Raw genomic sequence first — 15,327 nt, forward strand, 5'->3', positions numbered from 1 at the left:
CAGAAACCTGCCTTTTTTTATTCCTTTCTCTCTGCATAATTTTTCAAATAACTCCCAACCGGGAAATGACTTCAGCCTGCTGCCTGAATTGTACATTTATTTGTCCACTTGTGCCAGGAGAAACCTGAGCTAAGTCAAGTGAGATACATGCACACAAGTCCTGGAAGGATCACTTGAGAACCAGTTTCAAAGCAGATTCTAATTCAAAAATGCCTCTGCCACTTAGACCCACATGGAGCCTCACGAAATATCATCGAGTAACTGAGTTGTGCCAGTGGAGGAAGTGATGGCAGCCACGGTGGCTTCCTTGCTGGGAGAGGGAGAAGAAGGTGGAGGAGGGGCAGTTGATTACAAATAGCTTTAGGGAGGATGCGATAAAAGCGGACATACAAAGCCACGGGCTATTGATTGCAAATCTGGCAAGGCTGCAGGCCATTCTCATTGCAGGCAGGGCACCGCAGGGCCCGATAGGACTCCTTAAATCTGTTGGCCAGCATCGAGAACTTGCTGCCGTGGCACAGAGAGCAGGTGGCACTGCCCGATCCTCGGCAGTGAAAACAGTTGTCCTCGGGAAGTTCCCCTTCCTGCAAGAGACAGGTCAGGGTTAAGTTACAGCAGCAGTCCAAATCCATTGTTCACACACAGGTCAAAATAGCACTGGGAGCCTGCAGAGGCTGGGGCAGAATTAGAGGAAAATGCGTCCCACACGTGCCAACGAGGGACCTGGCCAGAGGCACAGAATAAGCTCAGCACTTTCTCGGAGATTTCCCTGATGGACCTCTCTAAGACAGCAACTCCTGCCACCAGGCCGTGCACTCCACAACTTGACCTTTTTCGTCTCTCTTGTCACCATCTGACACATTATTTCTGTGCCCATAAGGGCAGGACTTAATGTTCCTCATTGCCAAACTAATAGTCAACACTTGTGAAACACCTGGGAGGTGTCAGGCGCTGTACCCGAGCCCTCGGCAGTGAGAGGGCAGAGTCCTAACCACTGGACTGCCAGGGAATTCCCTGGGCTCTGTTCTAAGAGCTCTCTCTGTGCCAGTGGTCACACAGCTTGAAGACAAGGAGGCAGGCTTGGGTCCCAGGGGGTCGGGCGCCAGAGATCATGCAGTCCTCATCGGAGTCGCCCAGCAGTAGGTGCCCAGGATTGTTCTGTGTGACTGAGGGGATGGATGAATGGATGTTGCAATCCTTTGGAGCGTAGCTCTGAGTTCCTACAGAACTTTTATCTTTATGCTCTTGGAGAGCCATGAAAAGGCCCTGTGATTAAGAGCTCGGCTCTGGAGTCAGCAGCCTGGAGCTGAGGCCTGCCTCTGACAACAACTGTGCATCTGGGACGGTTCCCCTAACCTCCCTAAATCTCAGTTTCTTTACCTGTGATCTGGGAGGGATATTGCTTACCTCTCTGAGTAGCTGGAATATTAAATGAGAGAGTATATGTAAATGCCCTAATATATTATCTGGCATATTATAGGTTCTCCGTTAAAGTTAGTTTACTTCTAAGCCTTGTCCCCTCCTGCCAGGGACACCAGACTATGCCTCTTGGCTATCGCTGTGCTCTTCCCCTAAGACATCTCAAGGAAACTGGCAATTTTGCGCTGCCATGCAATGACTGTGCACAGACCACGAACCTTCTGTGAAATAAGGGGTAATACCAGGTCGATACCAGGTAGATTCAGCACCAGTTCCTGTCCATTTCACCTTTTGAACATCTCTCAGATCTCTTCAGTTTCCCCTCCACAACCACAATCCCCATCCAGACACCTATCGATTCTGGCATCAACTCAGCATAGTCCCTGCCTCCGGGCTTGGGGGATGTTCTCACCATGGATACCAATCTCATGAACCTACAGTTGTGATTGCCACATAGAAAGCACCCAAGAAACCTTGTAATGAACACCTGCCCGCCAGATAAACTTCAGGTTAAAACCCAATCCCCGGGACTTCCCTGGTGGCTCAGTGGTTAAGAATCTGCCTGCCACTGCAGGGGACACGGGTTCGAGCCCTGGTCCGGGAAGATCCCACACGCCACAGAGCAACTAAGCCCGTGCGCCATAACTACTGAGCCCGCACGCCTAGAGTCCGTGCTCCACAACAAGAGAAGCCACCGCAATGAAAAGCCCACGCACCGCAACGATGAATAGCCACTGCTCACTGCAACTAGAGAAAGCCCGCGTGCAGCAATGAAGACCCAACACAGCCAAAGATAGATAAATAAATAAATTTATTGAAAAAAAAATCTCCTTAGCTGATGTACATTGTCAGTTACTTCTCACATCAGGCTCTCATCCTTAGGTCTCTCTCTAGCTGGTGTCGAGGAAAACTTTCCCCACTCTCAACCCAACCAGCTCCTACCTGTTCTCAGATGTCAGCTTAGCAGCACTTCCTCCGGGAAGCCTTGCCCACTCGTACCTCTGGACCAGGAGTCCCACCCCACCTCTACTGCCCCTAGCCTGGCAGGTCTCACACTCCCCTGAAAGTTCCTGCTGACTAGACAGGAAGTGTTCTGGGCTCGTGCCTCTCCCCATCACTTCCTGACATCTAGTGTAGTACCTGGCACAATATTTGCTGTTCACATACTTGCTGAATGAATAAACAAACAAAACAATGACGTCTGGAGATCCCTTAGTGTTCTTAAATTCTAGGAACTAACAAGACAGCCGGAGTTCACCGGGTGCCTCAACCAGCTAACACAGCTTTCTTTTGTAACCTAAGAATAAAAATCATCTCTGAAAAGGGAGGCCTATGTTCTAAAAACAGCCCCATCGCACTGCAAAGTGCCTAAGTAGGTATTAAATTGTATTTATTCTAGATGTAGGGAATGGAGGTCATTTTCCAGCTGACAAAATCCCAAATGATGTCCATGTCCCCTTTTGTTACTATTTTACTGATTGTTGCCATATTCTGATATGTTAACAATGGGGAAATTGGTTTTCTTCCCTTAAAGTATGCAGAATAAATATATTTGCCAAAATATTCTTAAAGCAAATTGCCATGTCCATTTTTCTGCCAAATCCATCATGTTTTTGTTTTGCACTTGATCCCACTGAGATTTTAATGATATGAGTCAATGTTGTCAAAGAAAATACAGTAAAATCCTACCATAATGTTACACATGTGATCCAAAAATTATTTGCATAGAATGCCAGGCAAGATATTGAAAGATTAGTGAAATGACCTGGTGAGCCTGCCATAAAGAACAAGAACAAATCATCAATCAAATTTCGTCGCATGTCACATGGTTATATGACACATTGTTAGAGGTTTCACTGGAGTTTCCATTCTTTTTTTTTTTTTTGCGGTACGCAGGCCTCTCACTGTTGTGGCCTCTCCCGTCACGGAGCACAGGCTCCAGACGCGCAGGCTCAGCGGCCATGGCTCACGGGCCCAGCCGCTCTGCGGCATGTGGGATCTTCCCAGACCAGGGCACGAACCCGTGTCCCCTGCATCGGCAGGCAGACTCCCAACCACCGCGCCACCAGGGAAGCCCTGGGGTTTCCATTCTTATCCTAAGTTACCAACCTTCCTCCAACTGTTTGCTCTCAATATGCTCTTTTTAATCATTCAGTTAACTCAACAGGTATTTATTGAGCCTCTACTCTATATAAGGCATGTATGATATCAGCGTCTGCGTACCAGTCTCAATATTTTTAAAAATTCTTCCCAGAAGACATTTAGTAAGAAGATATAGAACATCGCTGCACAGAGTGACTTAGGTTCGAGAACCCAACAACCTGCCCAAACCAACTCTCATTAGCTCCATGACTGAGAAAAGGGGTCCCAGCTTTCATCAGAGACTCAAAGGCTTGCGTGGCCCTGAAGATGGTAACCAGCACCAATCTGGAGGCCGATCAGCAGAGTGATTAAGACCATGAGATTGGTAGTCAGATGGACCCGGGTTTGACTACTGACTCTGGTGACCTCTGGCGAGTTACTCAACTTCTCTGGGCCTTAGTTTCCCCAGCTGCAGAATGGGACTACAGATAATACCCACCTCACAGAGTCCTTGTGAGAATGAAACGGACTACTGCATGGAAAGCACTGGGCATGGAGCCTGGCTAACATGAACCCTCAAAAAATGGCAGTTATTATTATTATCATTATTCTGTTTCAAAGGTAAGATCACCTAAAGCATAAAGAAGCCCAGATGACTTATGGTCTCAAATCCACTGAATACAGGGTCAGACTTTTCCCCTTCTACTTTTCATTGTGGCTCAATTCAATTATTCCTCTCCTTTTCTTTTATAGTTAATACAGACGTTCAAGCATGGCCTGGCTTTTAGCCCTCCCTGCTCTTTCATCAAGGTCCTACTGTTTCCCTGTTCCATATAACACAACAAAGAGTCTCTTGGTCAGAATGGGCTCCTTGATGTTCTCTGACCCTCTGTTTTAGAATAAAAGTTGTCTGGGCATTTACTGCATGAGGGATGGGGCAAACAAATAGCAATTTCAAACAGAGCTTAGGGACTTCCCTGGTGGCGCAGTGGTTACGAATCCGCCTGCCAATGCAGGGGACATGGGTTCGAGCCCTGGTCTGGGAAGATCCCACATGCCGTGGAGCACCTAAGCCCATGCACCACAACTACTGAGGCTGTGCTCTAGAGGCTGCAAGCCACAGCTACTGAAGCCCGAGTGCTCAACTACTAAGGCCCACGTGCCTAGAGCCCGTGCTCCACAACAAGAGAAGCCACTGCAATGAGAAGCCCATGCACCACAATGAAGAGTGGCCCCTGCTCGCCACAACTAAAAAAAGAAAGCCCGCGTGCAACAATGAAGACTCAATGCAGGCAAAAATCAATCAATCAATTAATTAATTATAAATAAATAAAATAAAATAGAGCTTAAAGGACAGGCAAGTGCAGTATAACCTTTCACAGCAACTTTCTGCTGCATACCTCTGTCTTGGTTTACGGCATTATAGCTAAAAAACACAGTTCTCTCCAAATCGAATTTAAAGGTAATTGTCATAGCAGGCTTGTTGTTGCTTTTTCATTCAGGCCTGCAATGTGACCTGCATTTCTGGTCCTCTTCTGAAAATGCATGCTCCAAGTTACAATATGGTATGGAAAACGATAGAATTAATGAATTTTAAAGTGGGACGGTAATGCTTTGGATCACAAAGTTTAGCTGTCTGACTGCTGCTATGCTAGGCTCTGAATAGTGCTTTGTAGAAAGTGAGAGAAGGCAGAGGCAGAATATTTCTTATCAGTTGGCACTTTCATTCCAAATTCCAGTATTCTTTCCACAAACATTTACCTAATATTTACTGAGCAGCTATTATATTCCAGGCTCTATTTTTTTGGCATTGGAACTACTATGTTACACCCAACATAAACATGCCCCCTGACCTAATAGAGACCAAATCCTAGTGGGTAAGAGCAAACATTAACCAAAGAATCACACAAATAAATGTAAGATTACATGTGCATGGGGAGGGGGAGGTGCCTTGAGGGGTCCATCCTTGTGGATTTTTATCCTCATGGGATTTTATCCTCATGGAAACCAGGGGAGGCCTCTCTGTGGAAGTGATGCCTCCACCGAGATCTGTGGGCAAGGAGGTAGGGAGTCTGGAGAATATTCTAGGCACAGGGAAGTTGCCTCTGGCAGGACAGAGCAAAGAACATCTGAGGGGTAGCCAGATGGGCAGTGTGTCTAGGGCAGAGAGAATGAGCAGAGATGTGTAAGAGATGAGGCTGAAGAAGCCAGTCCACACAGTGCTTTCTAGAACAAGTGAAGAGTTTTGGTTTTATCCCAAGTGATAAGAGCCTACTGAAAGTTGTTTTCTTTTGGCAGCGGGGTGGGGTGGGGGGGTGCTGTGAGTAAGGGATGGCATGATCAGATTTGCATTTCAACTATATTTTATCAAGTGTGAGATCAGGTCGGAAAGAGACAGGAATGGTTCTGAGGAGAACTGGAGTCCGGTCATGGCTTTCTCATTCCCTTGACATCACTCAAGTGCGAGGAAGTCCCTGGCCCATTTTGTCACGCTAACCCATGGGAGGTTCAGCTTCAAGTCCCAAGAGATGGAATCTAAAGAGGGAAAAATTCATTTCTGCTGCTTTCCAAGCTTTTACTCTCTTAGCTTAAATTCACCAAAATTGCTTTTCTCCCCCTCAACCCCATACTGTGAACTAACGAATGTCATCACCTTCCCGCTTGTCTGAGCATGTCTGAGCAAGGTGGGGTGTGCACACCTCTGAAACGTGTGGGGAGAAAAAACATTCGTACTATCTATATTTATTTTTTATCTAAAGAAAACAAAACAAGAATTAAGCTTTAATAATATCTTCATAAGAAATGGTTCTATTGATTTTTAATAAACTAGGTGACACCAGCACCCTAAGTTGGGCAGTCACTTAACATAGGTGGTACCCAAGGGACCCTGTTGTATACATGATGTAAAGTGACCTCACTTTACATAAAGTGACAATGACGACCCTGCTCATTCGTTCACTTTCAGCATATTACAACATGTGGTTCACTAGTGTCTGGTCTAGTGGATTTACAGATGATATTGCTTAGTTTTAACTAAACTAATCTCCACAAACTCTGAAGACAAGTAGATTTATTAGATTTCTTCAAGGAAACTGTGGGCTGAGGATTACCAACAGTAATAGGAGCACAAGCAAACCCATAAGAAAAGGACAGAGCTGATTTTTTCCATCTCTAGAACAAGCTGTTCTAAGCCTCAAAGCAAAGGGAAAACAATAAGTTCCTAATCAGATCTTAAATCATTCAAAATAATTCAAATTATGAGTATTTGAAATATGGGCTTATCACTATTATTGCTAACAATAAAATGTGATAAACCACGAGAATATAATAAAATTCCTCAACATCTTTAACATTTAGACATAAGTATTCACATTCAAAAGTTCTTACTTAAATAGTGCACAGTGAAAACAATTTGGAGACCACGGCTATAGGGCCAGCTCTGCACAGGGCAGTGAACCGTTCTGACATACCTGTGGGTACTGGTTATGGGGGAAGGTGCCTCCCGTCTCTGCCAAAGGCCCATCGTTCTGGTCTCCATAGATTTCTTCTTTGCTCATCAGAGACTCTTCCTCAGCCTCCTCTTCCTTCTGGAGCATTTTCCTCATGAAATCTCTCTTGTCCATTGGAGTTCGAATGATTTTCAGGTTATTCGTGTAGATGATTATCTTTCCAAAATCTATAATAGGTGGGGACTAGAGAAATGAAGAATGAGCATGGTGATTCACCAGGAGTCACCAAGTACAGGGCTGCAGAACCTCTTCCACATCCCGGGAAAGAGAGATATGGTCTGGCACTAGGGATCCCATCACAGCCCAAAGCTACAGTTCGTTCTCTGGTTTCTTTGCTCGGTCTGAAAACCCTGAACACCAGCTTCTTTCTTCCTGTTGATGGTAACCAGCCAAAGCTGAATTAATCATGTAACTAGAATGTAGGACTCTGCAGGACAGGGTCCAGAGCTTCTATTCCTACTACATACCATGGGATCTGGTGCAGGGCTGGGCACAGTGAGTGCTTAATGCATACAAAGGAAAGCTTTTAAAAAATAAATCTCTCAGCAACCAAATTACTAGTTATGCTTTTTTTAAAAAAAAATTACCAGTTTACATAATTAATCAGGGTGCCTTTTAAGTTCTAACTTTTTTTTGTTTATTGTATAATGCATCATTTGAAAATACCAAGGAAATATCTTTTTGTTTTTAATGATGCATGAATGCAAGTAATTCTAGTTGGCAGTATTTGATTGTAAGAAATCAATAAAGTGACTGTATTTTTAAAAAAATAAATAAATCTCTCTCCAACATTTTTATGCATAACTAATAACAGTAGACACAATTTATTGAATTACTACTATTATTATTATTATAGGGGATAGCATTTATTTTGGGTCAGGCTTCATACTAAGCATTTTACAAACATTACCTCACTTCCCTCCCAAACATCCCTATGAGGTAGATGCTATGATTTCTACATTTTACAGAGAAGGAGACTGAGGTTCAGTGTGGTTAAGAGTCTTCCACGTTTACAGAGTTACTCAGGGTTTGTGGCCAGGATTCAAACCCAGGTCTGTCTCACCCTAAGGACCATATTCTTAACACCTGTACTGTAGTATTCACAAACATTCCCCACAACCACCAGATAAGATGTGTGTGTGTGTGTGTGTGTGTTCATTATTCATATAATATGAAAATTTTTTATGTCAATAAATGTACTTCTATAGCATAATTATTAATAGCCTATGTTCCCTTGTATGGATTTATCATGTGTTACTTCATCATTTGCTGAGAAACAACTTGGGCAATACTACAATGCAGTAGAGAAGCCTGGGGAGGAAATGTTTCGCAGAGCTAGGATAGCTTGGGGGGAAACAACACTAGATCCCAGTTCCACTGTCCACCAGTTGTGAGATGGGGAGAGCCATTTGGCCTCTCAGAACCTATTTGCTCACGCAAATGGGTTGACATCCAACTGATGGGCACCACCAGAGACAAATTACTTATTAAAATATATGAATATTCCCATACTGGGTGGTAATCAGGTGCTGTCCTGATACTCCTGAGAGCCTTCCTGTTTCCCCAGCCTCTCTCCTCAGGGAGCCTCTCACATCCCCAAACCCGGCAGTGTAGACATTAATGCTTAAGACCCCAGTCTCAGGACCCTGCCCCAGCACTCTGCTGGCTTCTGTGCTGACTGAGCAGTGTTCCTGGGCTTAAATATTTTGACTCTCATCCCTGAGGCTAATTATATCAACGTCTAGGGGCGAGGGTGCAATGAAGAATATGTAAGAGTTTGCAAAAGCTGAAGATACGATGCAAGTGATGGGCACTGTTACTGCCACTAGTATTAAAAACTCCTTTAGTAGTGCACGTACAATCATGCTACACGACTACATTCCCCAGCGTGAAATATCTGGCCCTGCTTTTACAGAACTGTATAAACCAAATTTATTTAGATGCCACAGTTAATCAGTCTCCTATTTAAAGCCATCAGGCATTCAGTCACAGGCTGGCTTGAGCAGGACTTCAATCTTCAGGTCCCCTTCCTTGAAACACCCATGGAGTTTTCAATAATTATTTACGGAGCCACAAGCTTCCTGCCTGGCCCTGTATTCTCTCCCTCTCTTCAGGAGATCATGTGGCAGCTTCCATTTCCTACTGTTTGATGCATGCTGGGTTCCTGTTTCACACTCTGGACTATCAGTTTCTGAGCATCAGAAGATAAAGATGGTGGCACTTTTGGAAGGTTCCATATCTCTTTCCAGTAATAGCCAAAGAGGTTCAGTTACTAGGAAGCTTTTTTCACACATAGGGCTGGTTTTTTCAAGGCAAAATTCTCAATATACAAAAAAAAAAAAAATTGCAGTCATCTGGTCCAACATCCTGCCTCTCTAAGCTGGTCAGCATCTGAGATACCCAGGATAGTAAATTTATTTTTAAGATACTCCAAAGATGGAGGGTCCCAAATCACCTTTAAGGTGTGTTTAAGTTTCAGTCACCCTGACAGCCAAGTTCTTCCTTGTGTCTAAGGAAACTCTCTGGGTGTAACTAAAGTTCACATTATCCAGTTACACCCAATTGCCTGTGAGGAATACCCACTCTTACATTATAGAGGACCAGGATGGAGCCAGGAATTTTTTGTGTCCTTCCAACGCCCGGAATGGCAACTTATGTGATTAAACATTCATAAATACTCTGATGTCAAAAGCAACAGGACTGGGAATTGCCATTCAGGGACCATGAAACCTTTCCACTGCTCTGTGTTTAAATGCAGACATGCCTAGTGGGTACCAGAAACTCAATGGGCTTTAGAGGTAGGCAGACCTGAGTTCAAATTTTAAATCTGTCAAACTGTGTGAGATTTGCAAGTTTTTTTAAGCCCTATAAACTTGTTTTTCCAATTTGTAAAACTCTCACAGAGTTACTGTGAAGATAAAATTGCATAATTTCCACAAAGTACCTGTTCAATAAATGTTACATTCCTTCTTCCTTTCCCTTTCATTTTTTTAATGAAACTTATAAATTTTAGTCAGTTTCAATTCCTTAAAATATCTGATTGTTTATAACCACTTTCTCTATCCATCACATGAAATTTTAAAAGACTCCATATTTCCTAGGTAAGAGCCTGGTCATTATCACAATGGTAGGTAGCATATACAATGTGCCACAATGCTAAGTACTTTTAATGTCATATATATATTTTTTTTTTTTTTTTTTTTTGCAGTACGTGGGCCTCTTACTGTTGTGGCCTCTCCCATTGCGGAGCACAGGCTCCGGACGCGGCTCACGGGCCCAGCCACTCCACGGCACGTGGGAATCTTCCCGGACCGGGGCACGAACCCACGTCCCCTGCATCGGCAGGCGGACTCGCAACCACTGCGCCACCAGGGAAGCCCCTGTCATATATTTTTAATCACCATGATAATCTTTGAAAGTAGGTACTTTTATTATCACAAGGTTAAGTGGCTTGCTCAAGCTCACAGAGTAAGTGGGTAGAACGGACATCAAGTCCAGGTTTAATTGACACCAGAGCCTTGCTTTTTATGATTATTATTTTATTGTGGTAAAATATACATAACATAAAAGTTACCACTTTAACCTTCTTAAGGTTCAGTTCGGGGACCTCAGTACATTCACATTATCGTGCAACCCTCTCCACCACGTGTCTCCAGAACGTTTCCTTATTCCCACACTGAAACTCTTCAGTTAAAACTCCACCTTCTCCTCTCCCCAACCCCTGGCGAACACCATTCTGCTTTCTGTCTCTGTAAATTAGACTATGCTAGTACCTCATGAAAGTGGAATCATACAACTATCTTTTTGTGACCGGCTTATTGCACTTAGCTCAAGGTCTTCAAGGTTCAGGCATGTTATAATGTGTATCAGAATTTCCTTCCTTTTAAGGCTGAATAATATTCTACGGTATGTATATACCACGTTTTGTTTGTTCAGTCACCTATTGACGAATATTTGGGTTGTTTCCACCTATGGGCAATTATGCTGCTATGAACACTGGTGTACAGATATCTGTTCAAGTTCAGAGCCCTTACTTTTAATTATTGTGTTTCACTGCTACCCAGTGTTGCTGCAAAGCCAATGTTTACTAAGGGTTATTTTACAGTTGGATTCACTATTGAAAAATCATGACGTCCCAGCTCTCATTTCCTTATTTTTCCTAAGTACCGCACTGACAACCTGTTTCAGTGGGTGGAGCTGCACGAATCCATCCTGATCACTCTCACACCAGAGGCGGCCTAGCAGTGGGATGGGGCATTTGTTCAGGCAACAAAGAAAACAAGGATAACCGGATGAAGCAGAAATCAAACCCTGAACCTTGTCTCTAGAGTACTATGTTTAAAACCACTGTGCCGTGCTGCGAGGAAGACTCCGGTAGCTGGTTTTAGCAAGTCCATGCCTAATCATACTTTTACATAAATGCCAAGTATGACACATGACTGATGAAGGTCAAGAAGTCCAACATTATAAACCATGGCCTTGTACAAGGTTCGTATAAACTATGACTTTATAAATTCTAAAGCTACAAATGAGGTTTAGTTAAAAAGAAATCCTGTAAGTACAGGATATAACAAAGTACCTAGGATGTAATAAGCACTTGATAAATGGTGACTATTATTATCATCATCATCACTATTATTAATGGCCTTATTCTCTTAAAAGGAACATTGCATAGGGCCAAGGGCATGAGGAATCAGAAGACCTGGGTTCTTATTCCGACTCTACACCTAATGACCCTATAATATTGGGTGGGTCCTTTACAACTTGGAACTCAACTTTCCTCACTTGCAAAATGGAAAATACCATACTTTGCCTTTCTCCTCAAGGTTGTGAAGAAGACTCAATGAGATAGAATGTGATAGTGCTTTGTAATGCATAAGTCACTCCACTAACATGAGGGATTGTTCATTCCAGCCCCCTTTAATATCAAAAAGAAACCTGGTATTATCTTTGATAAATGTGGACATGCCCATAATTACACTTTTACCAATGCCAGCAAGGCCAATACATTTGTCTGCTATAGATGTATAATCTGTTCCCTTAGGAAACGAACAATAAAAATGATTAGAGAGTAATTATCTGAATTTCACACTTTAAATATGAAAACATATCCTGGTGTGCTATTCATTAAAAACCTGGTACATTATATCATTGTATTCACTCTTTTTTTTTTTTTTTTTTTTTTTAAGGCATTCATGGCCCTACTGGCAGAGAGCATATACACATCTCTGTTTTTGGAAATCAGCGAATATTTTCCAGGTTCTTCTAACTTCAAAGAAGATCATGTATGGGCTTTTGATTATCCATGGTACTGGAGAAGATAACTGAAATTCACAGATAAAATACATGTTTCAAGTGAAATATTAGCTCAAATGTCTTCCCATGTAACATTTCCTCTGGCTGATTTGCTTTTCACCATTTCTTCCCAGGACTCCAACTACCCAGCATTCATGTTAACAAGCAATGGAAAGGCAAAATAAATAAATAAACAAACAAAAAAGCAGGCAGCAGGAGGGAGATAAGAAATAAAAGAAGACATGGATAAACCACAAGCTGAATAATTGGCTGGAATAAAATAAGCCCCTTCAAGCACTTAGCTCTTTCAGGAAAAAGAACAACTCGTTGTCCTATAATTTTCTAAAACGGCAGACCGGCAACCTGAAAACCGCTGCATCTCTATTTCATTTACTTACCAAGATTGCCCAGCCAAAGACCCAATTACAATTTGCTACCCTGGATGGAATTTGAATACTAGCTATGCATATTGCACTTTCCAATAGGTAGTCAACAAGAATGTTATTTTCATCCCAGAAATATTATTCTGAGAGCGGCTTGACATTTGGTGCACCTATAGCTCTGGTCAGTACCAGAGTAGGAGCGAGATACAAATCTGAACAATTCAGGTGTTTCTCTAACCACATTTTAGTCCTTAAAGCTTATACACCATGGGCAATACCAACCTTACGGTCATTCGCCTTGTAATCATTGAAGAAAGGCTGGCTGCTCGCCAAGGTGTAGGCACTACCCTCTCGAAACACGCTGATCCTCTGAGCAGTCAGCTTAGGGGAGTACGACCGGGGTTTGGGGGCTTCCCCAGACCCATAAACACCATCCATTGGTTCAAGGGACTCTTGGAGGAAACTGTGAGGGTACTCCTCCTTTGGCGACTCTAATTCCTGCCCATCCTCAAAGACCTGCTTCAACACCCGGCCACTGTAGGAGGAAGAGATTTTAAATCGTACTTTCCGGGGTTTGCCGTCACTCTTCTGGTTCAGCTTCTTCGCAGGGTCCTCCATCAGCAGAAGGTTCACCTTGTGGTTTCCAGGCTTTGGTGTAGCCAGTGAAACTTGGGGCTCTGAGAAAAAGGCATTTTATTTTCTCTCCTGCATATGATTAATTCAAGCTGGTGCTGGGGTATGCTCGGTTTACAGCAACTGACACCTGCACGTTAAATATTGATAGGCCTTCATGCCGAGGCAGGCTGCTGCGGGTCTATGGAGTGGGCGGAGCATAAGACACGACTGGGTCCTCTCAGAATCCCAAACTCGCCCGTGCCTTCACCCCAACCCTGGCATTTCTTAATAGGAGCATGAGGAGGTTTATTTAGGCTGAACAAGTAATCAGTGCAGCAGGGATCAGTTAGCAAGGGTCTTGTTATTCTTACCCACAACTATGACCTAGTGAGCATGTAATAGGTGCCAGAGATTTTTACAAGCATTACCTTACTTTGTCCTCACAATAAACCTACAATGAAACTATTATTATCTGTGTTTTACAGAGGGGAAAATGTGGGCGCCAGCAGATTCTCCATTAGTTTACTCTATTACAGCAAGTGACAGAGCAGGGATTCGAACTCAGTTCTAACTGATTCCAAAACCCATGACCAGTCCACCAAGCCGAAAGTTTTCAAACCGTGTCTCATGGAGCCCTAGACAGGAAGAAGCCATGGGTCCTCCTGAGCCTTCTACCCCTGCATTAACCAATGCACCTTCACTTTATATCTATTTTATATTTAAGATTTCATCTGCAAGAACAGCATGAGCCCCAATGCCTACTGAAGACAGCACCTAGTAAATGCCCACACTGTGAGATAGTTGCTGGGATGAATATCAGAGAAGCACAAGACATGGGGCTTGAGAATGACAGTCCTATAATTCAGTTTAGGAAACAGGCCTAACACATACGGAGTAACAGCTTCCTGCTTAGGGAGCAAAGCGTCCACTGCTAACTGCCGGAACAGCTATTCTGGGAAGAGAGCAGTCCCTCAGGAGACAAGGATGGAAGAAGAAGGCTTATAATGGAAGGGCCCTTGTATTGGCAAAAAAAAGAACGAGTTGGATTTGAAGAGCTGACAGGGTGGAGGTTAAGACTTTCTCCCAGTCTTTGCTAACGACATCATCATTGACTTAGTTGCCCAAACTGATTTCTCCCGTACTTCTGCAGCCATTCCCATGGATTCTATCACCACTGCCTTCTTCCATCCAGCCCCACCTCTCCTGCCCCAGCTCAAGCCCTCATCACTTCTGTTTTCAGAGCTGTGGCAGCCTCGTGGTGACCTCCCCACCCATCCACAAGTCCATTCTCCACATAGATGCCAGAGCTATGCTTCCAAAGCACAAGTCTGCGGATGCCACTCTCCTGCATATAACGTCCTAACTCTTCATGCAGCAGGCAAAGTTCCTCAAAACCTAACCCTGTCTTCCCCTCCAGACTGTCCTCTGTCTCTTCCAGGTGCTGCCTGGAATTTGTGTTCCAGGCATACTGACAATCTCACCTATTTCTCAAAACTACAGTTTTCTGTCTCCTATCCAGAACAAACTGTTTCCTGATTGAAATGTCAAACTTTCACTCATCCTTCAAGTCACACCTCCAAAGTCACAGCTTCTGGGAAGCCTTCCCACCTGCCCTGAGGAGAAGGCCATGGGACTTTGGACCTACCACCATTAACTGCTTCTAGTTTTTCTCTTACCATCCCTGCGTTCTCCATGAAACTGTGAACACATCAGAGTCAGGCGCTATCTTGACCATTTCTTTACCCCTGGTTTTTATCAAAATGCCTAGTATTTAATAAAACTCAGTTAATAATTATTCAATGAATGACTTCCAGGTGAGAGAAATCTAATAAATAAAACTTTGGAACAGGAGATGAGCACATATTGTGGAGAACAGTGAAGAGGTGAAAGTTGTCAAGAAAAACATCTACATTTCTACTAAAAAAGGGTTTCCCGGTTATAAGGTCTCTGTGCAATCAATGCAAGGAATAGATTAAGTACACACACACACACACACACACACACACACACACTCACAGAGAAAC

At 43.5% G+C, this 15,327-nt stretch overlaps 1 protein-coding gene across 1 annotated transcript; it reads right to left on the reverse strand.

Annotated features, from left to right (window-relative positions):
* Positions 1 to 401: 401 nt before the first annotated feature.
* GRXCR2 (glutaredoxin and cysteine rich domain containing 2) lies at positions 402 to 13,306 on the reverse strand. Its single transcript, XM_065875451.1, has 3 exons — positions 12,971 to 13,306; positions 6,972 to 7,193; positions 402 to 584 (listed from the first exon to the last, which is right to left on the reverse strand). The coding sequence occupies exons 1-3, from the start codon at positions 13,304 to 13,306 to the stop codon at positions 402 to 404; spliced, it is 741 nt and encodes a 246-aa protein (XP_065731523.1).
* Positions 13,307 to 15,327: the final 2,021 nt, after the last annotated feature.

Source organism: Phocoena phocoena, chromosome 3, assembly GCF_963924675.1.
Source record: "Phocoena phocoena chromosome 3, mPhoPho1.1, whole genome shotgun sequence".
NCBI classification, from domain to species: domain Eukaryota; kingdom Metazoa; phylum Chordata; class Mammalia; order Artiodactyla; family Phocoenidae; genus Phocoena; species Phocoena phocoena.

Bases quoted from the DNA above. Each gene is read 5' to 3' on its own strand.
- GRXCR2 (XM_065875451.1), bottom strand. From the start codon at position 13,306: ATGGAGGACCCTGCGAAGAAGCTGAACCAGAAGAGTGACGGCAAACCC. The intron at 7,194-12,970 runs GTTGGTATTGCC...TCATTTCTCTAG, and splicing joins ACAAGGCGAATGACCGTAAG to TCCCCACCTATTATAGATTT. The intron at 585-6,971 runs GTATGTCAGAAC...TGTCTCTTGCAG, and splicing joins CCCATAACCAGTACCCACAG to GAAGGGGAACTTCCCGAGGA.